General features: G+C 36.3%; 1 protein-coding gene across 3 annotated transcripts in view; it reads left to right on the forward strand.

Annotated features, from left to right (window-relative positions):
* Positions 1 to 26,626, forward strand: part of LOC127662626 (connector enhancer of kinase suppressor of ras 3-like) — a 114,719-nt gene that overhangs the window by 54,056 nt on the left and 34,037 nt on the right. For 2 of the 3 annotated variants that reach the window (XM_052153902.1, XM_052153903.1), the window contains exons 7-15: positions 853 to 912; positions 1,806 to 1,874; positions 4,945 to 5,091; positions 8,829 to 8,953; positions 10,383 to 10,564; positions 10,766 to 10,852; positions 13,696 to 13,949; positions 21,616 to 21,653; positions 23,720 to 23,765. In XM_052153902.1, the coding sequence (XP_052009862.1) occupies positions 853 to 912; positions 1,806 to 1,874; positions 4,945 to 5,091; positions 8,829 to 8,953; positions 10,383 to 10,564; positions 10,766 to 10,852; positions 13,696 to 13,949; positions 21,616 to 21,653; positions 23,720 to 23,765 (1,008 nt within the window). Of the gene's footprint in view, positions 1 to 852; positions 913 to 1,805; positions 1,875 to 4,944; positions 5,092 to 8,828; positions 8,954 to 10,382; positions 10,565 to 10,765; positions 10,853 to 13,695; positions 18,228 to 21,615; positions 21,654 to 23,719; positions 23,766 to 26,626 lie in introns of those variants that run through there. The other variant, XM_052153904.1, reaches the window with a different exon arrangement.

Genomic DNA, 26,626 nt, shown 5'->3' on the forward strand with positions numbered 1-26,626 from the left:
ACTGTACTGTATATATAATATATATGAAAATGAAAGTTGAATCTAATAATAATCTTAATAAAATAAGTGTTGCAATATATATATTTGTGTTTATATTGATATTAAATAATCAAAACATATTATTTATATAAGTTTACTATCACAGAACTTTATTGCATAACAAACTATATTTATACTAATCAAGTATAGTAGTGAATTATCAGTATCCCTCATGCACGTACACATACATATTATACATGTGATTATTTCCTCAAGGTGGCGATGATGTTTCAGTAATTGGCTTGATATACACATTTGACATTGCTATTTGATGAAGAAGCAAAGGGGAAGTAAACTAAACTATAGGAAGTGTAACACATGAAATTATATGACTATTTCCACCTAGATGTACATCTATTTAAAGACTCAATAAGTGTCTGAGAACATGCATATGTGTAGCTGATGTGTTATGTATAACTCAATATGTGGTTGTGTCATAAAATTTCAGCATGGATTGAATGAACCCTTTTCTATAATTTGTTGCATCATTTGTTTGATAAACGAAAAATAAAACATCAAATATAAGAAAATATATTATATTCTGCTATTTTCTGATTGTCATGAAAGTGACAATCTGAATCTCAATTAGAAAATGTTTAAAAATCTGGTAAAATATGACCCGGACTTGTTCATGACTCTCAAAGAATGCCATGTTACTACCATGTTGCATGTCTAAAAACCATGTACCATGGAAACTTTTGGTACATTTGCAGCAAATTGTTTCATCTCTATGGTCACAGGTTCCTGTTTGCCAACTGTATATAGAGCTGCGAACTCATTTTCATGTTTTCTCTCTGTCTTCCTGTTACTCAGGGCATGTACATCAAATCCACCTACGATGGGCTTCATGTCATCACGGGCACCACTGAGAATGTGAGTAAGAGCTCTAATGACGAAAGTCTTTGATTCATCATAGACTTTTCGCTTGATGATGCCAATGAGCGAGATAAATTTAGCCTCAGTGGGCGTGTAATGCTCTGTCTAAATAAATACACTCATGGAAAGTAGATGGAGCTTCTTTCATGGGTGCATATGGTACATGGGGACATTCTGCACCTGAACTGATTTATCTTGAAGTACAGAGGACAAAAGTGACCCCACTTTTTGAGCATCTTTGGTTCCAGTAGTATTGTGATCAAATAAAACAACATGGTACAATGATTGTTGATTATAAGAAAAAACGAAGTATTTAAAATTTTATGCAAAATATTAAAATATGCTGTAAAAGTATAAAACTTTGAGCGTTTAGAAAGACCAACATGATGTCATTCACAATGCTTCATGGGAGTGGGAGGTCTCTGCTGAATGCTTTTGCTTTAATTTCCGTTTCAGTGGTAACAGCAACTTCACTGATTGGTAGCGCTCTCTTCAGGATTTATGGGTAGTGTAGTTATTAACCTAGATTTTTTGGAATTAAGCTGAAATCACACTTACTGACACTGACTGACATATTGGTCACTTAATGATATCAGAGCTCATGATAGATCTGAATTGAAAGGTTTATGGATTAGGGTAAAAAATCTATTCCTCTAAGGAAAAATGTATTAAATTTAATGAAATTCATGGAAAGTCTGGAAGTATCAGGGAATTTGTGTTTTCCAGGCCTGAAAAATCAAGACCACTTTTAGATACCAAAGGGAAAGTATGATATGAACCCAGAGTCCCAAAAGATATTAAGATTACCCAAAATCATATTAATATTACCTAAAATCATACAGGCATTCATAGAATTTGCCCTCTAATCTCCTGATCTCATGGTTGCTCAGTCCCCAGCAGATATGACACACAAGATCCACGCTGGAGATGAGGTCATCCAAGTCAACCAGCAGACAGTGGTAAAGTATATTTATATACACAAGCTGTGTTCCAAAGCCTAGTGAGATGCACTGCTGTCTACTGCCTAAAGTGACAACTACCTTCTAAGGCAGCATCCTAACTGAAATGGAACCCCATCAAGTGACTGAACTGAAACACTGTATATCGGCAGCACCTCCGTGTGGCACAGATATCACTCTTTATGTGGAGGACATGGGAAACTCGACTGAAAAAATACAGCCTGTTGCCTGATAAGTGCATAGCACACAAAACTGGGTTCAATAGTAAAAATATAATAAAGCGAATATTTTAATTACATTTAACAATTTTTTTTAATTTACTATTCAATATTTACAATACAAGATTTTAATGTTTTAATGGGGTCGGAAATGGAGAAACTGTTATTTTATAGAACTAGTTAATTTTTTTTAACAAATACCAGTTGTCCATCAAGTGTTTCCTTCACTATCATTCAGTGGCACTGCAATACTGCTATTAAACAGACCAGTCTAATTAGACTCTAGAACAACCAATCTATAACAAATGACTCCCAAAAGTTCTTTTGAATCTACAGTGTGAAATACAGCATGACAAGTCTTGTTCAATTCCCGAACACATGACTAATGAGCCAGTTCTTTTTATTTTCTCTGCAATTTGGAATCCTCGTGGTAACGTGGTGGCTCGCATCAATCCGGGTGGGATCGTCCGACGCCCGAGACATCAAGCTGCGCAACAAGGCTTGTTTAACACGTTACTGCGGAGACGAAGCGCATGTGGAGGCACACGCTATTCTCTGCGGCATCCACGCACAACTCGCCACATGCCCCACCGAGAACCAAACATTGTGGTGGTAGTCAGCATCTTTTCTTGCTGAGCTACCCAGGCCCCCATGAGCCAGTTCTTTTGAATCTGCAGCGTGAATCTTAGAGCATGAGGAGTGTAGTCTAATTTTGGATGAATGACTCGGAGCCAGTTCTTTTGAATTTACAGTTGAAGTCAGAAGTTTACATGCACTTAAGCTGAAGTCATTAAAACTATTTTTTTTTTAACCACTCCACAGATTTAATATTAGTAAACTATAGTTTTGGTAAGTTGTTTAGGACATCTAATTCGTTTATGACATGCGTAATTCTTTCAACAATTGTTTACAGACAGATTGTTTCACTTTTAATTGAATATATCACAATTCTAATGGGTCAGAATTTTACATGCAAGTTATCTGTGCATTTAAGAAGCTTGGAAAATTCCAGAAAATTATGTCAAGCCTTTAGACAATTAGCCAATTAGCTTCTGGTAGGAGGTGTGTTGAATTAGAGGTGTACCTGTGGATGTATTTTAAGGCCTACCTTCAAAGCCTCTTTGCTTGACATCATGGGAAATTCAGAAGAAATCAACCAAGACCTCAGAAAAAATCCTTGGGAGCAATTTCCAACAGTCTGAAGGTACCACGTTCATCTGTACGAACAATAGTACGGAAGTATAAACACCACGTGACTATGCAGCCATCATACCGCTCAGTAAGGAGACACATTCTGTCTCCTAGAGAGTTTGGTGCGAAAAGTGTAAATCATTCGCAGTACAACAGCAAAGAACCATGAGAAGATGCTGGAGGAAATGGTAGACAAGTATATATATCCACAGTAAAACATAAGTCCTATATCAACATAACCTGAAAGGCTGCTCGGCAAGGAAGAAGCCACTGCTCTAAAACCACCATAAAAAAGCCAGACTACAGTTTGCAATTGCTAGTGGGTACAAATATCTTTATGTAGAAATGTCCTCTGGTCTGATGAAACAAAATTTGAACTGTTTGGCCATAATGACCATTATGTTTGGAGGAAAAATTGCCGAATAACACCATCTCAACCATGAATCATTGGGGAGGCAGCATAATTTTTTGGGGGTGTTTTGCTGGAGGAGGGACTTGTGCACTTCACAAAATAGATGGCATCATGAGTAAGGAAAATAATTTGGATATATTGAAGCAACATCTCAAGACATCAGCCAGGAAGTTAAAGCTTGGCTACAGATGGGTCTTCCAAATGGACAATGATCCCAAGCATACCTCAAGTTGTGGCAAAATGGCTTAAGGACAACAAATTCAAGGTATTGGAGTGGCCATCACAAAGCCCCGACCTCAATCCGATAGAAAATTTGTGGACAGAACTGAAAAGTGTGTGTGCGAGCAAGGAGGCCTACAAACCTGACTTTGTTACACTAGTTCTGTTTGTTAGAATGGGCCAAAATTCCAGTAACTTATTATGAGAAGCTTGTGGAAGGCTACACAAAACGTTTGACACAAACAGTTTAAAGGCAATGCTACCAAATAATAACAAAGTGTATGTAAACTTTTGACCCACTGGGAATGTGATGAAAGAAATAAAAGCTTAAATAATTCTCTACTATTATTAAACCATTATTCTGAGATTTAACATTCTTAAAATAAAGTAGTTATGCTAACTGACCTAAAACGGGGAAGGTTTTCTACAATTAAATGTCAGGAATTGTGGAAAAACTGAGTTAAACTGTATTGGCTAAGGTATATGTAAACTTCTGACTTCAACTTTACAACTCAAAATATACAGCACGACAAGTCTTATTCGATTTCCAAACACATGACTTTTATGAGCCGGTTCGTTTAAATTTACAGCACAAATATACAGCGTGACCAGTGTATTCTGTTTTCTGAATAAATTACTCTTTTGAATCTACAGCATTAAACACAGCGTTAAAGGTATAGTCCGATTCAGAATGAATTACTCTTATGAGTGAGTCGGTTCTGCAGCCAGGTGTAGGCTTATTTCGAACATAAAGACTCCAAAGAGCCGATTCTTTTTTTTTTATCTACTGCACGCTAAATTCCTCATGATCTCAAATTTTAAATCGACTGCCATTTTGGATTCAACTGCCTTATTTTTTTTGTATTTATTTATTTATTTATTTATTTAATTTTTTACTGAGTTTGTCGCAGCTCACTAGGAGTTGGAACAGAGCTGTAATCAGTCATTCAGTCCGAGATAATACAGCAGTGAATTGCTCATGCCCGGATAAACAGAATTGTTCTGAAGTGTTTGTGATTGCTTTCTCCAGGTGGGCTGGCAGCTAAAGAACCTGGTGGCCAAGCTGAGAGAAGACCCTGAATGTGTGGTGCTTTTGTTAAAGAAAAGACCTACAGGAACATCAGGCTTCACCCCAGCACCTCTCAAGAACATGCGCTGGAAACCAGCCATGCCCCAGGTGTGCCATTTACTCAATCTTGAACTGATCTTAAGTCTCTGCTTGTGAGAACGTGAATCAAAGACATTTTAGGTATGAAGTGTTCACTTAGTGTCAACTTTTAAGAAGCTTGTATCTGCTGCCTCTGTCTTGGAAATCACAGTTGAACAAATTGTGTGGTTGTGCATTACGGTGTCATCTGTAAGAACAATACTTCACTGTTTCATGCTCCGTTAGCAGCTGAGAAGCACAACATCAGGGTGATGTCATACAGAGTGGTGTTGACCCTGATAGATGTGCATAGCATCATGCTTAAGTCTGATCACATCAAGATGTAAATTCCTTAAGATCCATTTCAGAAAACAGAAGACCACCTGAAGATCTGGCATCTCTAGGACTTATGGTTTTAGCTAACTAGGCACTTTTAGGGCTTAAAAACAGTGCAACAGCACAACAATTTAAAAAAAAAATCAATCAATAAATGAACGTGCCTTATGGTATGTCCTGGTATAAAAATCCTGCCAATAGGAAATATGTCAGCACAGGGAAGAAAACTGCATGTTAAGTCATTTCATGGGGTCTTGGGTCAAGGGCTGACTTGTCCTTAAACAAATGCCATTTACAAGCACTGAATGATACGGGACAATGCGAAAGTTCAAACCCTCTTGTCCTTTGTGTGGAAAATTATGTGTCAATCTCAAGGGTCTATATCTAACATGTACAGACATTTTTACTATAGCAATTGAAGCTTGCATTTTAAAAATAGCTCAGGCTTGCAAAGCGGTCTAGACAAAACTTCCCTTCTTTCAAAGGAACACAGGGCTTCTGTAATCAAGTCTCATCTTTGGCAGTGAAGCTTGTCTCCTCAGGTGTTCTCACATATCCAGTGGGACAAAATCAGAACAAGGTATCATAGTGCATGTGTTTCATTGAAGGGCCTGTAGTTACAACAATATTCACCAGTATTGTTTGAACAAAGTTTTGTTGTGTCAGTTTATAAATCTCAGAATTAAGATTGTGCTATGAATAAATGGATTTTAATTTAGATGTTCATGGCATGCAAATTTTTGTTGCTGGTTTAGTTAGATTCACTTAAAGGGTTAGTTTTTTAATTAATGACAAACATATTTATGCCTCCGTCTGCGACGCTAGGCAATGGCACTGAACCCACGCAGCCGTCCTTTTCGGTCACCGGCAAAAAAAACTGCTCGAGCACCACCGGATCAGGATTCTCCTCGGCGTTGCGATCTTCAGCCAGTGGCGAGGACTCCATGATGGTGCCGCCTTTCTCCAGTTCCCGGGTTTCGACAACAATGTGGCAAATCTCTGCCTTCCCTACGAAGGAGGAAGTGGGAGGCGGGGGTAAATGGTTCAGGGAAGACTTTAATTGGACCCACTTTCACTTGGACACAACATAAAACTGCTTTTCGGCATACTCACCAGAACACACAAAAAAAAGTTAATTGGTGTTTTTCCCATATTATTGACGACCAAATCACTGGGAATGATTCTACAGAAAGGTCATGCTGTTCTCTGTTCTTCAAACAAATCATTTGCCATACGGGTTGCGCTAGAAAACAATCTTTATCACTCTGATGGAAAAAGTTGTAAAATTTTCATCATGTTCTGTTTTTATTCATCATACTTGCATTCGTTTCAGTTCTAGAGTGACATTTAGGAGGGTATAGCATCTGTTATAATTGTATATCCGCAATAGTGGATATGTCTTTTTTCTTTTCTTTTTTTAACTCTCAAAGCGCGAGTATGGTGAAACCAAGGAGTTCTAGGTTGAAAGTTCTACTTGTCAATCAACCGCAGCACTAAAACAAGATTTTTTTTAACTTTGATACATGCTGCTTTAAAGCACATTTACATGACCAAGACTTCTTCAGCATGTCTGCTATCAACATGCAAGCAGTGACCAAGTGGCACAGATGAGAAGGACGTAGCCTACATCTAAAGCTGAATAAAATAGGTAGCCTACTCCACTAAAATACCTCCTAATTTTGCTCTAAATGTCATGTTTGCGCTTGGATTAAATCCAAGTATAACCGTCAGAAAGTGTGCAAATTTTGCGTACTTTTTAATCTTGTTCATTTTGTGCACTTTATTATCACACAGTAACTGGCAGCAACACATTGTCGTTATGATTGATGTATGCAGTCATGAAATCACACAGACTTTGAAATCTGAATCTGTCAAATGTTGGACACCATTTGTAATAATTATATATATGCGCCAACATCTCATCAACTGCCTGGTCTTGTAGGTTCATACTTTACAACATCAGGAAAATCAGACCTTTCCTGTCTGAATATGCTACACAACTCTTGATCTAAGCTCTGGTAATTTCAAGACTGGACTACTGTAATGCCCTGTTCACCATTCTCCCAGCTAGCATGATTAAGCCACTCCAGATGATCCAGAACGCTGCAGTGCATCTGGTCTTCAATCGGCTAAAGAGGGCTCACGTCACCCCACTCTTGATGCCAGTAGCTGCCTGCATCAAATTCAAGGCTTTGACTCTGGCCTTCAGGACATCCAATGGAACAGCACCTTCTTCAATTCACTCCTCTAGGCCTATGTCCCAACTTGCTCTCTGGAGTCAATGAAGGAGCGGCCATGGTGGTCCCGTCGCAAAGAGGCACAAAGTCCTTTTCTCAATCATTCACTCTCTCTGTTCCTCTGTGGTGGAATGAGCTTTCAACCTCCACATGATCTGCTGATACCATCGGAGTACTCAAGAAACAGCTGAGGGTGTATTGGTAGCTCAGCGATTATTAACGCTGACTTCCACCCCTTGAGTTGCAAGTTCGAATTCAGGGTGTGTGAGTGACTCCAGCCAGGTCTCCTAAGCAACCAAATTGGCCTGGTTGCTAGGGAGGGTAGAGTCACATGGGGTAACCTCCTCGTGGTCGCTATTAGTGGTTGGTCTCAAGGGGGCACATGGTAAGTTGTGCATGGATCGTGGAGAGTAGCATTAGCATCCACATGCAAGTCTCCGTGGTGTCATGCACAACGGCCACGTGATAAGATGCCCAGATTGACAGTCTCAGAAGCGGAGGCAACTGAGACTTGTGCTCCGCCACCAGGATTGAGGTGAGTAACCGTGCCACCATGAGGACATACTAAGTAGTGGGAATTGGGCATTCCAGAGGAATGAGAAAAAGGATACAACATTTATATGTTACTAGAAAGAAACTAATGAAAACACACATGTTCCGCGAGCACTTAACCAATCCACAACTAATTGCACACACTTAATTCCTTGTCTGTCTCTTTCTTATGTGCTAGCATCTTTATTGCTCCAGAACTTGGCAGTGTGATACTGAAGTTGTTAACTTTTGTATGACAAATTGCTTATATCCTCATTTGTAAGTTGCTTTGGATAAAAGCATCTACTAAATGACTTAATGTAAATGTAATATGGTGGTTCTCACTCTCTGTGGGGCATGTAGTGAGTTATGCACTGACGCCAAGGTGAATAGCGTGAGTCTCCACATGTGCTTAACTATCCACGGTAACACTCTCAGCATGCCACATGATAAGATGCATGGGCTGACTGTCTCATAAGCGGAGGCAACTGAGATCCGTCTTCCGCCACCCAGGTTGAAGAAAGTAGCTATGCCACCACAAAGCAGTAGAGAGCATAGGAAATTGGGCATGCCAAATTGGGGAGAAAAGGGGAGAAAATCAACACAAAAAAAGTGTGGAAAGATATTTTTTGGGTGTACTAATGTTTTTGTAACATTCTACAGAGCTCCACCTCTCCTAATAAAAGTCAATCATCAGGTGATTCTACCAACCTCTACAGTAGGAAAGACAAGCCAGCTATACTGGACCTGTACATCCCTCCACCACCCTCAGTGCCTTACACACCACGGTAAGACAAAGAGGACTGTCACCCTTCAAACTCCAAAACCTCTGGGTAACACTTTACATCAATATTCCCTTTGTTGAGGGATTTTAAAGGAGTGCCTTAATACTAATAAGTCATTTAAATAGGCAGTACATATCGATATGCAGTTATAACAACAAGGGCATCTTTTATGCAATATTTGCCAGAAAGAGTGCATTTTAATTTGCATGTCAAAAATGCTTAATAAATACACTTATTCATACATATTAAATTAATCATAAACATAAAATGCCCTAATACATCACTTCTTTCACAATGCAGCAAAAAAAGACAGCTATAGTGAGATTAAAAGGAGGCATTAAGTCGTTTTGTTACAGTCCACTTTTTGTTTCTATTAATTGTCTTGACTCACAAGTTGTCACTTTTCTTGTCCTGTTGATATCAAAAGAATTGTTCTTCAAGTGCTGTTCCAACGTGTCTAGTCCTAGTTACCTGAAGTCCACTGCAAAAAAAACTTTTCAGTGCTTAGTGCTCATCCATAGCATACTGTATATCATATAATAAACCAGATGACCATTAAACCATATAGAACATAGGTTTCTAATGTTGGCAAATCCTTAATAAATGCGTCATTGTACTTGAAGGTGCATTTGTTTGGGTAACTAATGTTGAATAAGTGTCATTTAAGCATTTATAACATGTAAGTTAAAATGGCAAATTATTTGGCAGGAATTAGAGGTAGACTGATATATCTGTTTTACCGATTAATCAGTGCCGATAGTAGCTGTTTGCCATTATCGGCAAAAATCGATGGCGATAGTTGCTGATAATTTTTTCATAATTTTGCCATTTCAAAATAAGAGTTCTGGTTCAGAATTGTTTATACTTAAAAGTCCTGTATTATGCACCAAATCTATATTTTAGTTTATCATTAAACTGCATCTGGGATTTTATTCATTTAATAAACTTTGTCTGTCCCTGTCATATTAAGAAAGGAAGAATAGTTTTTTTTGACATTCTAAAAATACATTTTATAAACTATCGGCCGATTAATCCGTTATCTGCCTTTCCCACCACCTTAGTTATCGGCAAAATCCACTATCGATCGACCTCTAGCAGAAATTGCATTAAAGTCACTCTTTTTCTGCATGTTGTTATGCATTTATAAATTAATTTTTTGTCATTAATGAAACCCCTTTATATAAACACTTATCAAAGGAAACATTAATGCAACGTGTTACCAACCTCTGCTTGCTCTTTTCTGACTCTTGTATTTTGACTGATTAGAAATGGTTTCATTGAACTTTCATTGCCATACATTTACTTGATGAAAGGTACCTAAAACTACCTGTAATCATAAACACAGAAGAAGAGCCTCTAAATTATTCATATATATTTTTTTAATTATTAATGTATTCCTACTGATTATATAAACTTGTGTCCTCTATTATAGGGAAGTAAGAAATGACTCCTTCACCAGAATCAATGCCAGACCTAAAGGCTCTGAGTCTCCAAACTCCTTCTTGGATCTGGAGGGCCATCAGTGCTTCACCATTGCAGAGTACGACAAACTGTCTGTTCACCCCGTTGAGGTCAACGTACAGATGCGACCGAGAGGAAGATCTTCCTCACATGGTCATTATCCTAAAAAAATGTTTTACCACAACATTCAAATTAAAAACACAATTAAATTGTTTTTTTTTAATTGGTCATCAGTTATCAATTTTTAATATAAATAATGCATTCATACTGTGTCACATAAATCATATAATTTCTCCTCTTCTTTGTTACATTGAGTGTGACTTTGTGTTTGTTTCTCATGACCGGTATACACAGGAAAACCACGGCCTCTTTCCATGCCAGTGGATACAAGTTTGAGTGTTGCAAATCTGTATGCGAAGCCCTGGACTCATGGACGGAAAGGTATGTATTCAGGGTTTAATAAAATTTGTACCCGTATGAAGTTAAAACGTGAATAAATGTTTCATTCCTAAGCTCCACTGCATATTTTTCCTGCCACCTGCAATTTTTCAGAGCCAAATTTAAAAGCTCACCTTACACACAGATAATGGACTTATTGCTATATATTGGTCTCATTTTACAGGCACCCCCTAAATAATAATGAAAAAACTATTCCATTAATTCATAAATAATATTATATACGTTTATAGTCTTATAATGAACATCATTTTGTTTATTCTGTTTTTGAAGGCCTGTGATTCAGGCTCTGTTTGCTCTGTTCCTGCAATCAGTGTTCATTCCACTAGATGGCAGCAAATACTAGCAAAAATTACTTCACCATCCATCACAATATATATAGATCTGAAATGCAGGTGGTGTTCTAATGCAGCTGAGCACTCACCATGTGCTTGTCCAAATGCGTTCAGTATATTTTGTGATCCCATGCACTTTCCCCACTGTTTATTCAAATAATATCGGCCTCTGAGTGGACTATAAACTTAATCTAGGTGTTGTTTGGAAGGCTGTTGGAAGGTGTTGTTGGAGTTTCTCAGGTTTGCGTTTCTGTATAATATTTCATCAATACTCAACTGTATATTTTGCTGATGATTTGTTTATCATGCATTTTCTGCAGGCATCTGTGACATAACATTTTATTAATTACCTGTGCAAGCTCACGGACAAGTAGAAAATGGCTCATTTTTAAGAAAATGTATATAGAGTTTGGGGCTACTTGGGGCTAACAAAAGCAGTGATCAGTGATTGGGAATCATAAGGAATTTTACGATTCCGATTTCTCTTAACGATTCTGTGTCCTTAACGGTTCCAGGAATGATTCCAGTCATTCTTTTAGTACGTTTTTTTTTTTTTTTATAATTTGAAATGAGAAATGCAATTCTTATTGTATATACTTACCAAATAATGAGAATTTCAGATTTCTACAGAGCAGATAAATCCAATAAGAAATTAATTTAATACAGTTCTTGTAATGGGTATTTGCAGACTTTCGAGAGACATAAATACAATCCAATAATATATCCTAGCTATATTTTAAATAAACAAATCTACACCAACAAGAAATGTGATGGCATATTTCATTAATTCATTTATTATTTTATAAAATTCCACTTATTTCAACAAAACTTGTGTATCTTATACATTTGTCATATGAACAATCAGCCAATAACTGCACTGCTTGTTTAAATAGAGACACAGGTCATCATTAAATAAACCGTAACATTTCCAGAGACAGTTTACACTTTTGACAGTTATGTAGCCTAATGTTGTGCTTCAGGCTTGTGACACTTCAATAGTTCTTATTTAATTTTTAGTTGGACATTCATAACTTGCACATCAGTAAAAGATTACTTGTGTACAGGATTATAAATGGAAGCACTGTATGTTTCGTGCTGTAGATTCAAAAAGCTGGCTTGAGACTTTTTTGATCAGGAATTAAATACACTAGTAGAGCTGTGTGTGTTTTACACTGTAGATTCAGTAGAGGGCAGCGCTGTTGCAGAGATGTGCTGTTGGAAACACTCATAGTGATTATTTCAGGACTGTGTTCCAGCCGCATCGGTGGAAAATTGCACGCAGGAGAATCATTAACGGAACCGAAAGTCATGAAGATCAAACGATTATGGTATTTTTTTAAAGAATGAAACCGATTCTGAAAAAGAGCTGGTTCTCGGTTCCCAACCCTAGTGATCGGAGCTGATATGGCTTGTTCGTATTTCATTTTGGGAATATTTTGATAGTAATTCGAACTGTAGTTTAATGGCAACAACATAAACTGCAGTCATATTCTTGATTCCTGAATATGAGCTTTCATTTGATATATGCCAATTTTTTTTATATATATATATATTTCTGATATAATTTGATGTATATATGATGCTCCTCAAATTAATTTTAAACTGTGGAGTCATTATGCTTTTTTATATAAATAAAATGAAGTTGGCCATATGAATGTCAAATGTCTTTAACTGGTTCAAAGTAGGCTACATTTGGTAAATTATTAAAACGTTTTAGATGTTTTTTTGCAGGTTCCTTGTTTTCTGCAAATAAAAAGTTTTAAAACAAAAACAATAATCCTCTTTACATGATTGATTTCATTAGAAGTGCTCCGGGTGAGGCTTTCTAACATGATACTTTTGTTTTTGTAATCAGACACACAAAATGTATATTTACAGTATATCCAGATATAGATTTACCAGCAAATATATCTATCGGTAATCGGCCTCCAAATACATTGCATTATCTGTTATCGTATCGGTCAAAATGTTCGTATCGGTCCATCCCTAAATTGTCACGTTGTTCTGAACTATAACTCTTGTAAACATGACACATGTTAGTATGAGACTGGTGCAATGAGGGGTGTTCACACTGACAAGGATTGAACCGTCTCTAATGTTGGTGGCTAGTAAGCATTCCTGCTCAACTGCAGTATGCAACAAGTCAGGGGGCATACTGTCTGCACTCCCAGCGGTAGTTATCAAATTGCATCGCTGTTCATTTGCACAAAATAATTTTGTCACATCGCAAACGGTTGCTGTCGCAAATTGAAAATTAATGACTAAGTTACTCTGTCGTTGCAGTTTGCCGTCATGTGAATGCCCCTTTTGAATAACTTACCATGTAAAGCTGGTAAAATCACTCATAGTAGCAAAGCCTCTGTGACTTTATTTAATTACTAAATAAGTATATTTCATTCTCAGATTGAGTGCTATACTATATACGATTGTTGGAACATTGATTTATTGAGTTTAAAGTTTACTTGACACCCCTTTAAATATTCTGGTCTCTAGGTGAAGATCTTTTGTACAGATACCTAAGCGACGAACGCATACCAACGATCGTTGAGGAGGCCCCGGGGCCAAGATCATCATACAAATCCAAAGCACAGAAACACTCTCATGGGGCAGACCACGCAAGGAACAGCCGAATAACGGTCAATGCGGACCTACACAACAGCGCCACCATCCCTTATCATGAGGACCTAATCAAAAAGACCCCCATGACATCCACCCCCAAACGGCCCCCTGCGGAGCCCTCGCTACTGGTCAGTTGGATCACACGGCTTAAGCTATTGACTCACTAATGTCAGCTTTGCCTTCTCCCCCCACCTTGGGCTACCTTTCTGTCGCCTTGGTGCCTTTGTCCAGCTCTGTGGTGGCTCTTTTCTCATGGTCTCTTTCATGCTTTCATTCTCCTACTCTGGATTTGTCTTTGTGCCTCTAATTTGCTTATATTACCATTTGACTAGATTGCTTTAACATGTCTAAAATGACTAGATGTAGAGCTGGAGTGTGTAATTTTTTTTATGTTTAATGTTTCTCCTGTCCCGGTTTAATATTCTACGGAGCCCCTTAGAGAACAAGGAGGCAATTTATTTTCTGAAATAGTTTTGCGTTCCCCTCGCAATATATATATATATCTCTTTATATATTTTATAAAATATATATTTATATATTTTTTTTATTTATTTATTTATTTTGGTAACTATATGGTTATTGTAGTAAAACTAGGAATGGGCATTTTCAAATTATTTTGTAATCGAGCACTCTAACCCACAAAACAAAACTAGTAATCGATTACTCATAAATTAAAATATAAATAAAAAATAACATGTATGACACATATGTGAAATTTATATTTTGTTGAAATAAACAATATTCATTAATAAAAATGGTGAAAAAAAAAAAAAAAGATTTTAAAATATAAGAAAAATATTTGCACTCACCCGGATATTTATTCAAATCTGATATCTGAGTGGACTATAAAATTAATGTTTTTGGAAGGCTGAGTTTCTAAGGTTTGCGTTGATATATATAATATTTCACCATCAATACTCAACAGTGTATTTTGCAGATGATTTGTTTATCATGCATTTTCTGCTGGACTGCATATTTTGTGTGGACATCTGTGACAAAATGTTATTAATTACATGTGCAAACTCACGGACAAGTAGAAAATGGCTCATTTTGAAGAAAATTACTTTACATGATTGATTTCATTAGAAGTGCTCTGGATGTGGCTTTATAACATGATGCTTTTGTTTTTTGTAATCGGACAAACAAAATTTATATTTACAGAATATCCAGGTATATAAATATATCGGTAATCGGCCTCCAAATACATTATTTCCATATCAGTCCATCCCTAAATTGTCACATTGTTCTGAAGTATAACTATAACTCTTGTAAACATCACACATGTTAGTATGTATGAGACTGGTGCCATGAGGAGTGTTCACACTGACAAGGATTGAATCAAATTAGCTTTTTATCAAATGTGCTCCGCCCGTTTTCAAAGATTTAACACGCATACATACTGGTTTGATAAGCTTCCGAGATTCTTGTACCTCTTCACCTTTTCTTTCACCATAAAAGCAGATCCTTGTTCATTGGTTTGCATGACTCCAACAAGAACTGAATACCAATACAATAATTCAATAGGAATCAAAATATTGCAAGTATTGCCACACTTGACTACACACCACGAAATCAATTTGCGATATTCAAGTAGTCTTTTTAATTGTCGACTAGCTGATGCAGAATGAGTACACCATTAGTTGATGACTCGTGCACATCTCTAAGTAAAACCATGGTTAAGTTTCGTAAGGGATGGAAAAAGTAATTGGGAGGGAATGCAAAACTATTGCGAGGGGAGGCAAAACTATTTCATAAAATAAGTTAAATCCTTGTCCTCTAAGGGGCTCCATAATAGTCAAAGACAGCTAAATGTAATTCATGTCACTCTGTGGCGCTGCCAAAACATTGTTCTGTTTAAACATCTTGACCAGTCAATCACGACAACATTGGCTCAACCAATGGCGTGACTTTCGGGTTGGGCTATCTGTTTGCTGACAAATGGCAGATGGGGGAGTATTCAGGAAACCTGTTTGAAAACATTCATTAAATTACAGGAATTACACACTTGGCTTTAACTTCAGAAATGTATGAATGTTTGGAAATGCTTCTGGGGAAAGTTAGATAAACGATATCTGATTTAGTTAATTTGCCTTTTCAGGAAAATGTATTTGTAAGCTACAATATTGATTTGTATATCTAGCCATTTACACTTGTACATCTACCTCAAATTTCCACAGTGATGTCCATGGAATTCATAGTGTTTATGTAACAGTATACTTCTGCATAGTTTATGGTTGAAAAAAATGTAATCTGAATTAAAAAAAAAAAAGAAAAAACTTTTAACAGTTATTTCTACCAAACCCCATGTATTTCCAAACAGTTTAGTAAACTCTCATTTTTAAACTCTAACAGAACATTTTACAGAGAAACAAATGCATCCTGTTGTTTCTTGTGTCTTTTTGCTTTGGATTAATAACCTTCAGTGGATGGAATTGGAGGTCTGGGGAATTGTTTTCCTAAGTTACTATGAGTTTCATCATGGTTTGCGTTGTCTCATTTATGTGTTGAGAGTAAGTTATTTTTAATTTTATTTGAAGTGTTTTTGATCTTGCATTTTGTGCTATTTTGCATTGCTTTCTGAGATGGGTACATTAACAATACTGATATCACAAATCAGCCACAACATTATAACCACCTGCCTAAGATTGTGTAGGTCTCCCTTGCGCCGCCAAAACTGAGCCAACCCGCATCTCAAGTTCATTCTGAGATTATAATCTTTTCACCACAATTGTACAGAGCGGTTATCTGATTTACCGTAGATTTTGTCAGTTCGAAACAGTCTGGTCATTCTCTATTGACCTCAAGACATTTCCATCTGCAGAATTGCCACTCACTGGATGTTTTTGTTTAGACTGCAGATTCATTACACTTTGAATTATATTACCCCAGAATTTGTTTAAAAATAGTGAGTTACCACAGATTCGATTAAATCAGCAGTTACATAAACACTCAAGCCAGCCCATCTGGCACCATCAATCATCCATTCCATTATCTAATCAGCCGATCGTGTGGCTGCAGTGCATAAAATCATGCAGATACCTGTCAGGAGCTTCAGTTAATGTTCACATCAACGATCAGAATGGGGAAAAATATGATCTGTGAATGTGATTTGGACTGTGGCATGATTGTTGGTGCCAGTTGGTTTGAGTATTTCTGTAACTGCTGATCTCCTGGGAGTTTCACACACAACTGTCTCTAGAATTTACAAAAAACATCTAGTGAGAAGCAAGTCAGTGGACAGAAATGCCTTGTTGATGAGAGAGGTCAGCAGAGGATTGGTTGTCTGGTTCTAACTGTCAAAGTCTACGGTAACTCTGATAACCGCTCTGTACAACTGTGGTGAAAAGTGTAGCATCTCAGAATGCTATTCTGAGGTGCCGGTTGACGCAGTTTTGGTGGCACGAGGGGGACCTACACAATATTAGGTAATAATTTTTTTTCTTTTTTTTTTGGTAAATTTTAGCTTTTTATTCTTGTTTTTCATTAAAGTGTTAGTTCACCAAATTGTTTGCATGGTCTGTGGAAAAAAAAAAACATAAAAGTTGAAGTTTATTTATGCTGTCAAACTCCTAAAAGACACAAAGTCTGTCTTTAAAAAATAGATCTAGAATATAGCACATATGGAGTACTTTTATGGTGTTTATTTGTCCATTTTATAGCTTGACAGTATAAATCTCCAACTGATTTTGTGGTTTGGAAAAAAAAACCTCAGCTTGAACATTTTGCAGAATATCTCCTTTTGTGTTCCACATAAAATAAAAAAATATAATAAATACAAATAAATCATAATACAGGATTTTTTTAGAATGACATGATGGTTAGTGATGATGCAATTTTCATTTTTGCGTTAACTATTTGTTTGAGAGTGAAACTTTGACATCGTTATCCTCTTCCAAATCTGCAGTATGCACCCATTAGTTGGTTTTGCTTTTTCCTTTTGCTGAGATTAAACCACATTTGCTGAGGAAACATGATAGAACAGGTTTAAGTGATAGTGTAACGTGTTGCTCTGGACCTCAAAACGCAATTTTATATTTTTTCAACTGTGCACAATAATCAAGGAAACATAGGAAGACCTTATTATTTGCACCTGTGGGGCAGTTAAATAACCCCACCTGCATTTTAGATTAGTCAATCTATATTATTTTTAATTGTATTATTTTTTTGTGTGTGTGTTTTAAACCTGTAATTGACAGTGACAGCTTAAGCTTAAACAGTTTATTGAAATGACTTAAGAATCTCCTAATAATGCTAATTTGTCCACTGCGTACTGAATTTTATGTTTGTTTTGTTGCAATGGGATTATGCAGAAGGGATTATGCAGTATTAAGGATTGGCCTTCACAGTTACACTTTTGTACCGTGCTTGCATTTTGTACCACTTTAGGATGTCAATTAAAGGTACCATTCCAGATGATTTTGTATTGTCTTCATTTAATTATTGTCTTAATAATGTTTTATTTTTTTTTGAAGATACGCTTACAAGTGTCTTTCATGTCAGTTGGAGGTCAAATGTGATAATCAAGTGAAGTGAAGCAATTTACTGGAAAAGCTATGCTTGTGAAAATATCTAAGCTTCTGTCACACTACTGAAAAATGTAATTAAGTTAGTAGTGTCACTACTTTTAGTTAGCTACTCCCCAAAATTGGGCACAACCACAAGTTTTCTAGTATGTCGGCCATATTTGGAATGCTCTCGAGAAACTATTTCCAGTCATGCCAGTGCAGCTCCTATCTACTTGAATGGGAAAAAACGAAATCTCCTAAACGGTTGGTCAAGATTATGATCTAAGGAAATATTTCAAATCATCAATAAAATATAACAACTCTGGTATCATACCTCAGATTACGCTAAAAAACGTCTTCTCGTCTTGTATAGCTAATGCACATGCGCATTATCGAGTTGATTGACAGGCGATGTCTGTATCTAAAAGGTGAGTTCCTTTCTACATCTGTTGACAGTTGGTTGCCGTTGAGCATTCCAATTGTTCCCTATTAATTTTAATAGAAGTTGCCCATCTCTGCTAAATAATCTCTGGCACAACTGACCATTTGTGTTCATTTTACAATAATTCAAGTGAACTGCTTTACATCAAGGTTTTAGCTAGAATCAGGGGATACGGTTCATACAGTGATAAGAGATCCATGCAAACAAAAGTTTGAAAGGAGTTGTTTTGTCCAGAACTGATGAGTTTGTTTTCTCCGATGTCTTTGTTTTCTCTCCGCATTTTCGCTCTGGCTTGGTCTATCATCTTACTTTTCTAGTGTCACTTAATAATCCAATCATATTAACCTTTTAAGTTTTCCCATATTTGATGCATTACCCTTCTCCACAAAAGACTAAACTCTGCTTGTTTGCAAAATGCTGAATTAAATGTACTTCACTTTTATTGAAGAAATGCATTGTGGTCTTTGCTTGAGTGAAATATCAAATAAGTAGTAATACAGTCTGCAATATGAATTACAGCCTACTGCATTCTCTAGCTTTGCATGGAATGTGAATTTACTCTTTTAATATTAGATTATATTCTGCATGAATACATTAGAGACCTGTTTTCCCACGGACATATTGGAATACAACACTTTTTGCTCTGACTCTGTAATCTGATCATTACTTTCTTCTTATACCTCTCTTGAAAATGTTCACAAGAGACCTTGATTAGTCATGGATACACTGGAGCCCTTGTCATTTAAACCCCACTAGTCTATGGCTTGGTTGACATCATGTGTATAAAGACTTCTTGGTGCCACTTTAAATTGGTTGTCTTTAACTACTATGTACTAACATTAAAATACATGCAACACAATGTATTTATTGTGTAACTACATGCTGTTCTGCAAAATTCTCACAAGATTCCTATTTGCTGCTACTGAGGTTAAGGTACAGGTAGGTTTAGTAGTAAATTTAGGGTTAAGGGTGATGGTTGTGTTAGGTTTAGGGGTAAGGTTAACAGTGTTATTACAAACATAATTAAATGCAGGTACTTTAGATGTAAGAATAATGCAACAACATATATAAGTGCATAGTATAACATTCTTAAAGGAATAGTTCACCCAAAAATGAAAATTCTCATAATTTACTCACCTTCATGCCATCCCAAATCTGTATGACTGACTTTCTTCAGCAAAACACAAACAAGGATTGTTAGGAAAATATCTCTGCTCTGTAGGCCCATTCAATGCAAGTGAAGAAATCACAAAGAAAGCATAGAAATCCATATCTTCAGAAGCAATATAATATGTGTGTCTGAGAAACGCATCATTATTTAAGTCCTTTTTTTACCCTAAATCTCCACTTTCACTTTCAAATGTGAAAGTTATACTAAACGGGCACCACATGTGAAAGTGGAGATTTAGGGTAAAAAAAGGACTTAAATATTGATTTATTTCTCACCCACACCTATCATATCGCTTCAGAAGACATTGATTTAACCACTGGAGTTGAATGGATTACTTCTATGTTTCCTTTAAGTAATTTTGGAGCTACAAAAGTCTTATTACCATTCACTTGCATTGTATGGACCTACAGAGCTGAGATATTCTTCTAAAAATCTTTGTGTTCTGCTGAAGAAAGTCATGCACATCCGGGATGGCATGAGGGTGAGTAAATGATGAGAATTTTCATTTTTGGGTGAACTCCCTTTAAGTACATAGTAGTTAAAGACCCCTAATATAAAGTGGGTCCGACTTCTTCTTTTTATCAACATCAAGATTTTAGCTAAAGATGTATAAGGGAAAGTTTAGTTTTTCTACCATTTTAAACAGCTTTTTATGTTTACTAGTTAATTTAATATATATATACAAATATTCAATTTAGTCGCAATTAATATGAAGTCATATAGGCTACATGTACAATGTTTACAGAATTGCCAAAATGGTGTTTAAAGTATTTTTTCAGCCTTTTTTCTAATTTTTCCTACAACATTTTTGCAAACAATGTTATGTGGTTAGTTACACATATCGTGACAGTTCCGACGTGAAATGTCCACTGAGTGGCGCTAAAAGTGAGTTAAATATTCCTTCAAATAGATATGTTTTTTGAGGTTAATGCTCTATCGAGTTTTAAATCAACAAAATTGACCTCTCTACCCTAAACCTAAATCTAACCGAAAGTGACACAAAGCAAATGTGAGATGAAAAACGATTTAAAAAACACATAATTTTGTGTTGCTTCTATGAAACTTTCGGCTCACATATATCGACTTGCTTGCTCTTCTGGAATCGTATCCCGTACTTTGCATCATAAATACAGTGCTCTATCAGTCGAGCTACTGTGTAATTTAATCACATTCAAATGAACTTATAAATGTAGTTGGTTATGTAATGCATTGTAAAAATTAAAAAGTATCACCTTACAAGTCATGTGCCCTAATGCTATAGTAAAAGTATTTTTTATGTCATAAAATGGCATTGTGTGAGAAACGGAGCCACTTATGAACTGAGAATCTGCGGTTTTACTTGTGATTTGTGTGAAAGTCATTGTTGTTGTAGTGCTTCTATTGTTTATTTCACCAAGAAACTGACTGTGATGCATAAAACGAGCCACATAAAATCATTTTGCAAAAATTTAGGTATCTTAAAGTGATTTGAGACCAGGTTGTTATTTTTAGATATCACAGCAGGACTCCCAAAATGTATTTCGACTACTCCAAAGTGGTCATGTTCTTCTAGATTAACTATTTCTTTATCAATAATTGAATACTCCTATGAGGAGATGTTGTAAATTCTGAACCATAGTAGAGCAAATGAAACGAGTAAGGATCATACTTTAACACTTCTTTATGTCCTGCCACAGGATCCTGACTGGGCCTCCAACAACGCATTCATAAACAGGTGGGTGCAGAATTAAATTACACTTCCAGAAGTATCGGCTTAGTGCAGTGCACATCCACTATAAACCCAACAAAAAGGTCAGGAGGAATCTTGGCACAAATGAATGTTGCTCAGATGGTTAACAGGAATGCATTCTTCCTGTCAGGATGTGAGACGCACTGTGGCCTGGCTGCGCCTCGATTTATATGTATATTTATAGCGTGCAATAGTGCCATGACATCATGCTGTAAAAATCCCAAGTATGAACAGAAGAGCCAACCCCAGGATTTGGAACAATCACAGTTATGAGTTAAGGTCTATTATAAAGTGGTCCCAAAAAGTATTTGGACATTTAACCCTTAAATGCTTGGGTGTTTTGCCAAACATCATTATATGCCTTGGGTTTTAAGCAACCTGGCACTTTATAAATGGATCTACAAAATGCCAAGATAGAATAACATTTTCAAGCCTATTCAAGACTATTAGAAAACAAAAGTGACACATTCGAGTGAATTCAACTAGATCATTGCTTGCATAATTGAGAAATAATTGACATAACTTTAAATATCTCTAGGCTAAGAATGCGTGTCCAGAGTAAATCATAGTAGTACAGTGTTATGTGCCAAATATACAACTGCAGTTTGAGACCAGAGATGGTATTGTGGTGTCACTTGTCACATACACATACAGTAATATAGTGTTTAACTACATAAACACTTCCATTTTGAATAGGCATGTGGATAATTCCTTTAGCATATTTAAGGAGGTAAACACTTGGCCAAAGGTCTTTTGGCTTGTCACAAGGACTGACATGGTGTTACTTACCCTTTAGCCTACTATTGGGGTAGCAATGAGCAGACCTCACGTTGAAAACGCGGGATTAAAAAAAAAAAAAAGGTAAAAGAACCGCGAGCCGGCTTTTCTCATTCTATAAGTGATATAAATCATACCTGTCAACAGGTATTCCAGGGATTATCCCGTATTTCACACCCATCTCCCGCCCCCCTCCCGTTTTGTTATTTCTCACGTGAAACTCCCGTAATTTGTATGGGCCAAACCTCGTTATATGAAAAACCACCTCAATATATAATAATAATAATAATAATAATAATAATAATAATAATAATAATGTTGTCCAGTTGCCAGATCTTGTATGAAACACATCCTACTCACACTATCGACACATTATACAAATGTCACCCCATTTGTGAACTCAACCTGGCAACCTACAACGCAGTTGCGCTGTTGATATCTGCGCAGGTAGTAGACGCGGGAAGTTGAATCAAGTATCACTGGTAGATGGGAGGAGAAGACTGAGGTGTGGTACTCCGATGAAAAAATGTCAATTTAACATTGAATTTAATTAAATATCGGAAGAATATAATTTCATATCTCGAAGCCATATCTACAATGCCCACGCATTTTAATGTGTGTCGCACTGATTTTAATATCGGACACGGTGGGAAAAATTACGTTACTCTGCACATTAAATCAAAACGGCACAAGTTGTATTTACATATATATTTTCATATAGTAACCATGGTTTTACTGTAGTATTAATACTGTGACTAGTAACCATTGTTAATCCTGTGGTTAGTATGTTTTTACCACAAATAACATGGTTAAACTGTGTTTACTGTATTATAATCATGCAAATGTTTGTAAGGGAATATACACTCACCGAGCACTTTATTAGGAACACCTATACACCTACTTATTAATGCGATTATCTAATCAGCCAGTGTGGCAGCAGTGCATAAAAGATATATATATATATGTATATATTTTTATCTCAGTCATCTTAACTGTGGCATGACTGTTTGTGCCAGATGAGCTAGTTTGAGTATTTCTGTAACTGCTGATCTTCTGGGATTTGTCTCTAGAATTTACTCAGAATGGTGCTTAAAACAAAACACATCCAGTGAGCAACATAGTGTTCCTAATAATGTGCTCAGTGAGTGTATAAAATATTATACTCCCTCTAAATCATTTTACTTATTGTTTGTGTTCTAAAATTGCTTTAGATGTACAGTTAATCAGAAATTTGCCACATCTAAAATGCTTGATTTCTGTCACCATCTCTTTAGGAGGTACAGCAACACTGCCATGCGGTCCTGGTCTTTCTCTCAAGCGGTAAGAACCACCTCTAGATCTTTTGCTAAAATAATTTTAGTTTGCACTAAAGTTAATTAGATTAAATCTTTTCACTTTATCCTGTCAAAGAATAACAGAACCTGTTAGTTTCAGAAATTTTCTTTTTTATTCTGGGTGTATGTAAAACATGTCCAAACACACTCGCACTAATACAAACACATGCATTCATGGCATTCCAAACAGCAATGCACAACGCATGTTTATCCACTTTTCACATTCAAATCTCAATTTTCATCAAAAAATGTTTCATTTTAGATTGTTTGCTGCCTTTTGTTCGGCAATGCCTTTTAAGTGCCTAGTTTTTATCTAAAAAGAAGTTTAATACGAGTACCCGGATGATGTACTTCTTCAACCGAAAATTTGTGGAATGTTGTTCACTTCATGCACTCTACAGTTGCAGCTTGCTCTATGTAGCGGAAATGGCAGAGTTACCTGGCCGTGATGCTGGCTTGACAAAACAATTGCGATTAATGGTGAATGTAGCAACCAGCAAAACATTTGTTTCAAGACAGGACCTTACAAATGTGAGTCGAATGTAGGGCTGCACAATTAATCGAAATAAAATCGAAACCGCGATATGACCTTGTGCAATTTAATTAAATAAATAAATAAATAGTCTGCTCCCTTCAAAGTTTATTTGTGCTGCTCTGTCCAGTCTATATTAAGTATTACATTATTACAGTGTTTTCAGAGCGGTTCTGTGCTCCACAACTCCCTCTCATGCTTAGAGTAACAGAAGTGCTCCGAGTTCGGTTCGGTTTGCTTAAGTGCGCTAAACACTTTATTTACACTAAACTGGTGCGTTTTGCGTGAAGCGTTTTTACAATTATTATCTGCGGTAGCAGCATCTCAGTCTCCGCAAGGCATAGGTATCATAATAATATCGCATAATACAAGATGAGTTATAATTCAAACATCTTTATTAAATGATTACTGAGCAAACAGCATTAATAGTAACACCTGTGGAGTCCAGAAACATCTCTTGTCATTTGTTTCCCTCACGAGAGAGCGTGCCCTTATTACACTCCCTGCGGAAACAAGTGAAAGCGGAACTAATATTATCAACATACATATAATAAATCTATATCAAATATTTAGTTACTATTATATAATGCATTGCTAAATTAAATATAATAAAATAATGAATAAAAATTATTAAATGATATGGTTAAAACTAACCAAAATGTTCACTAAGTTTAATTACACCAACGGGTTATCAGTTGAAGTTCAGTTTGACATTAAGCCTCATTCTTTAGGAAAATCTTATATACAGTAAAGAATAGTTTGTATAAGCCTACTAGTTTTTAAGGCCTGGAATAAAGAGTAACAATTATATTTTGTGTATACTGAATTATTGACTGACAGCAAAAACTAGGCAACAACTTTGGTTTTACCAACAGGGAAATATAGTTAACAGTGACATTGAGCAGAAAGCTTACATGTAACCAGTTTTGACAGAGCTGCTGATAAAAGTTAAATGATCAGCATCGATTGATGAGATGGAAAAAAAAATGTAGATCAGATGTTAAAATCCTGATTGGAGCATCCCTAATATTCAAGTTGACTGTGGGCTGAGACCCTATCACAAAATGGATAAAAACAGGTACACGGTGGACGGTAACATTTGGATATGAAGAAGACTTTGTTTTATTGTTTATATATTTATTTGTTTGTGGATGAACTGAAAAAAGGTCTTAAAAAAAGGTTCTTTTTAAAAGGGCTTTTTTTTTTTGCAGTCTTTTTGCAGTTGAACATGTGGAAAACATCATAATCGCAGTTCAAATCACAATATTTTTCAAAATAATCACAATATGACTTTTTGTCCAAATCGTGCAGCCCTAGTCGAATGCTTTACCATCGCCCCACGCTGTGTGAAAATGTACATTATTTGAGATATTAGTCTTGAACTTGAAAATGCTAAAGCTCAACGCATCACGTTTGAAACATCACTTCCGCCAGCTAAAAAACACATGCAGTAAAAACGTTTGTAAAAAATCCATGTAGGAAAAAATTGTTTTACGAACTGTTATTAGACAAAGTCATGCCAGTGATGAGGCTAAGGAAAACACTTTAAACTTATTTTTGAATATTTGTTCTTATTAAATGATTCCAACCAAAACACTAAAAATTAAGCATTACACAGTATAATACAGAACCTCTGAAATACACAGCGCACATTTAAGAACAACAAAGCCCCATCTTTTTTAATATTTAGAGAACAAATAAACATGATCTGGAAAGATATGCGTTTATATCCTTACAACGCAAGTCAGTGGGTCTAAAACTTTCAAGCTCCAAAAAGGCAGCATAAAGGTAATGCGTACAACTTGACTTGTTTTATCTTTGCCTTCTGAAGCAATACAATTGATTTTGGGTAAGATACAGACTGTAAGTCAGTTCTTAAATTCAGATTTTTTCCTGATTGTGTTTAGACTATATTTTTCAGGACAAAAAAGGACCTGTAATGTTACTTTATACTCCAATTGTATTTGTGTAAATGATCGTTTGCATTATGTAATTACAAACTCTGAAAGTGCTGTGGCGTACAAAGGCAACAGTGCTTAAACAATTGCCTGATGATGCATACTGGTGCCATCGTCCTCTAGGGCACTACTCCGTAAGAAACAACATTGTAGAAGAAGCTCTTGCTTTGTTGCTGACACAGTAGGGTAGAACATTTACAGAGCAAGAGAAGAAAAGAATGGACCTTCTGTGCCTTACAGCAACATGACATGGCCCCCAAGGGGTATTTAGTTAAGTGGCGTGACAATCACATGTGCAGAACATGGTGGGAAATTAATCCCACAAACACTGGCAGAGGAAGCAGCGATAGGGGGTGT

Source organism: Xyrauchen texanus, chromosome 22 (assembly GCF_025860055.1).
Source record: "Xyrauchen texanus isolate HMW12.3.18 chromosome 22, RBS_HiC_50CHRs, whole genome shotgun sequence".
Classification (NCBI taxonomy): Eukaryota; Metazoa; Chordata; class Actinopteri; order Cypriniformes; family Catostomidae; genus Xyrauchen; species Xyrauchen texanus.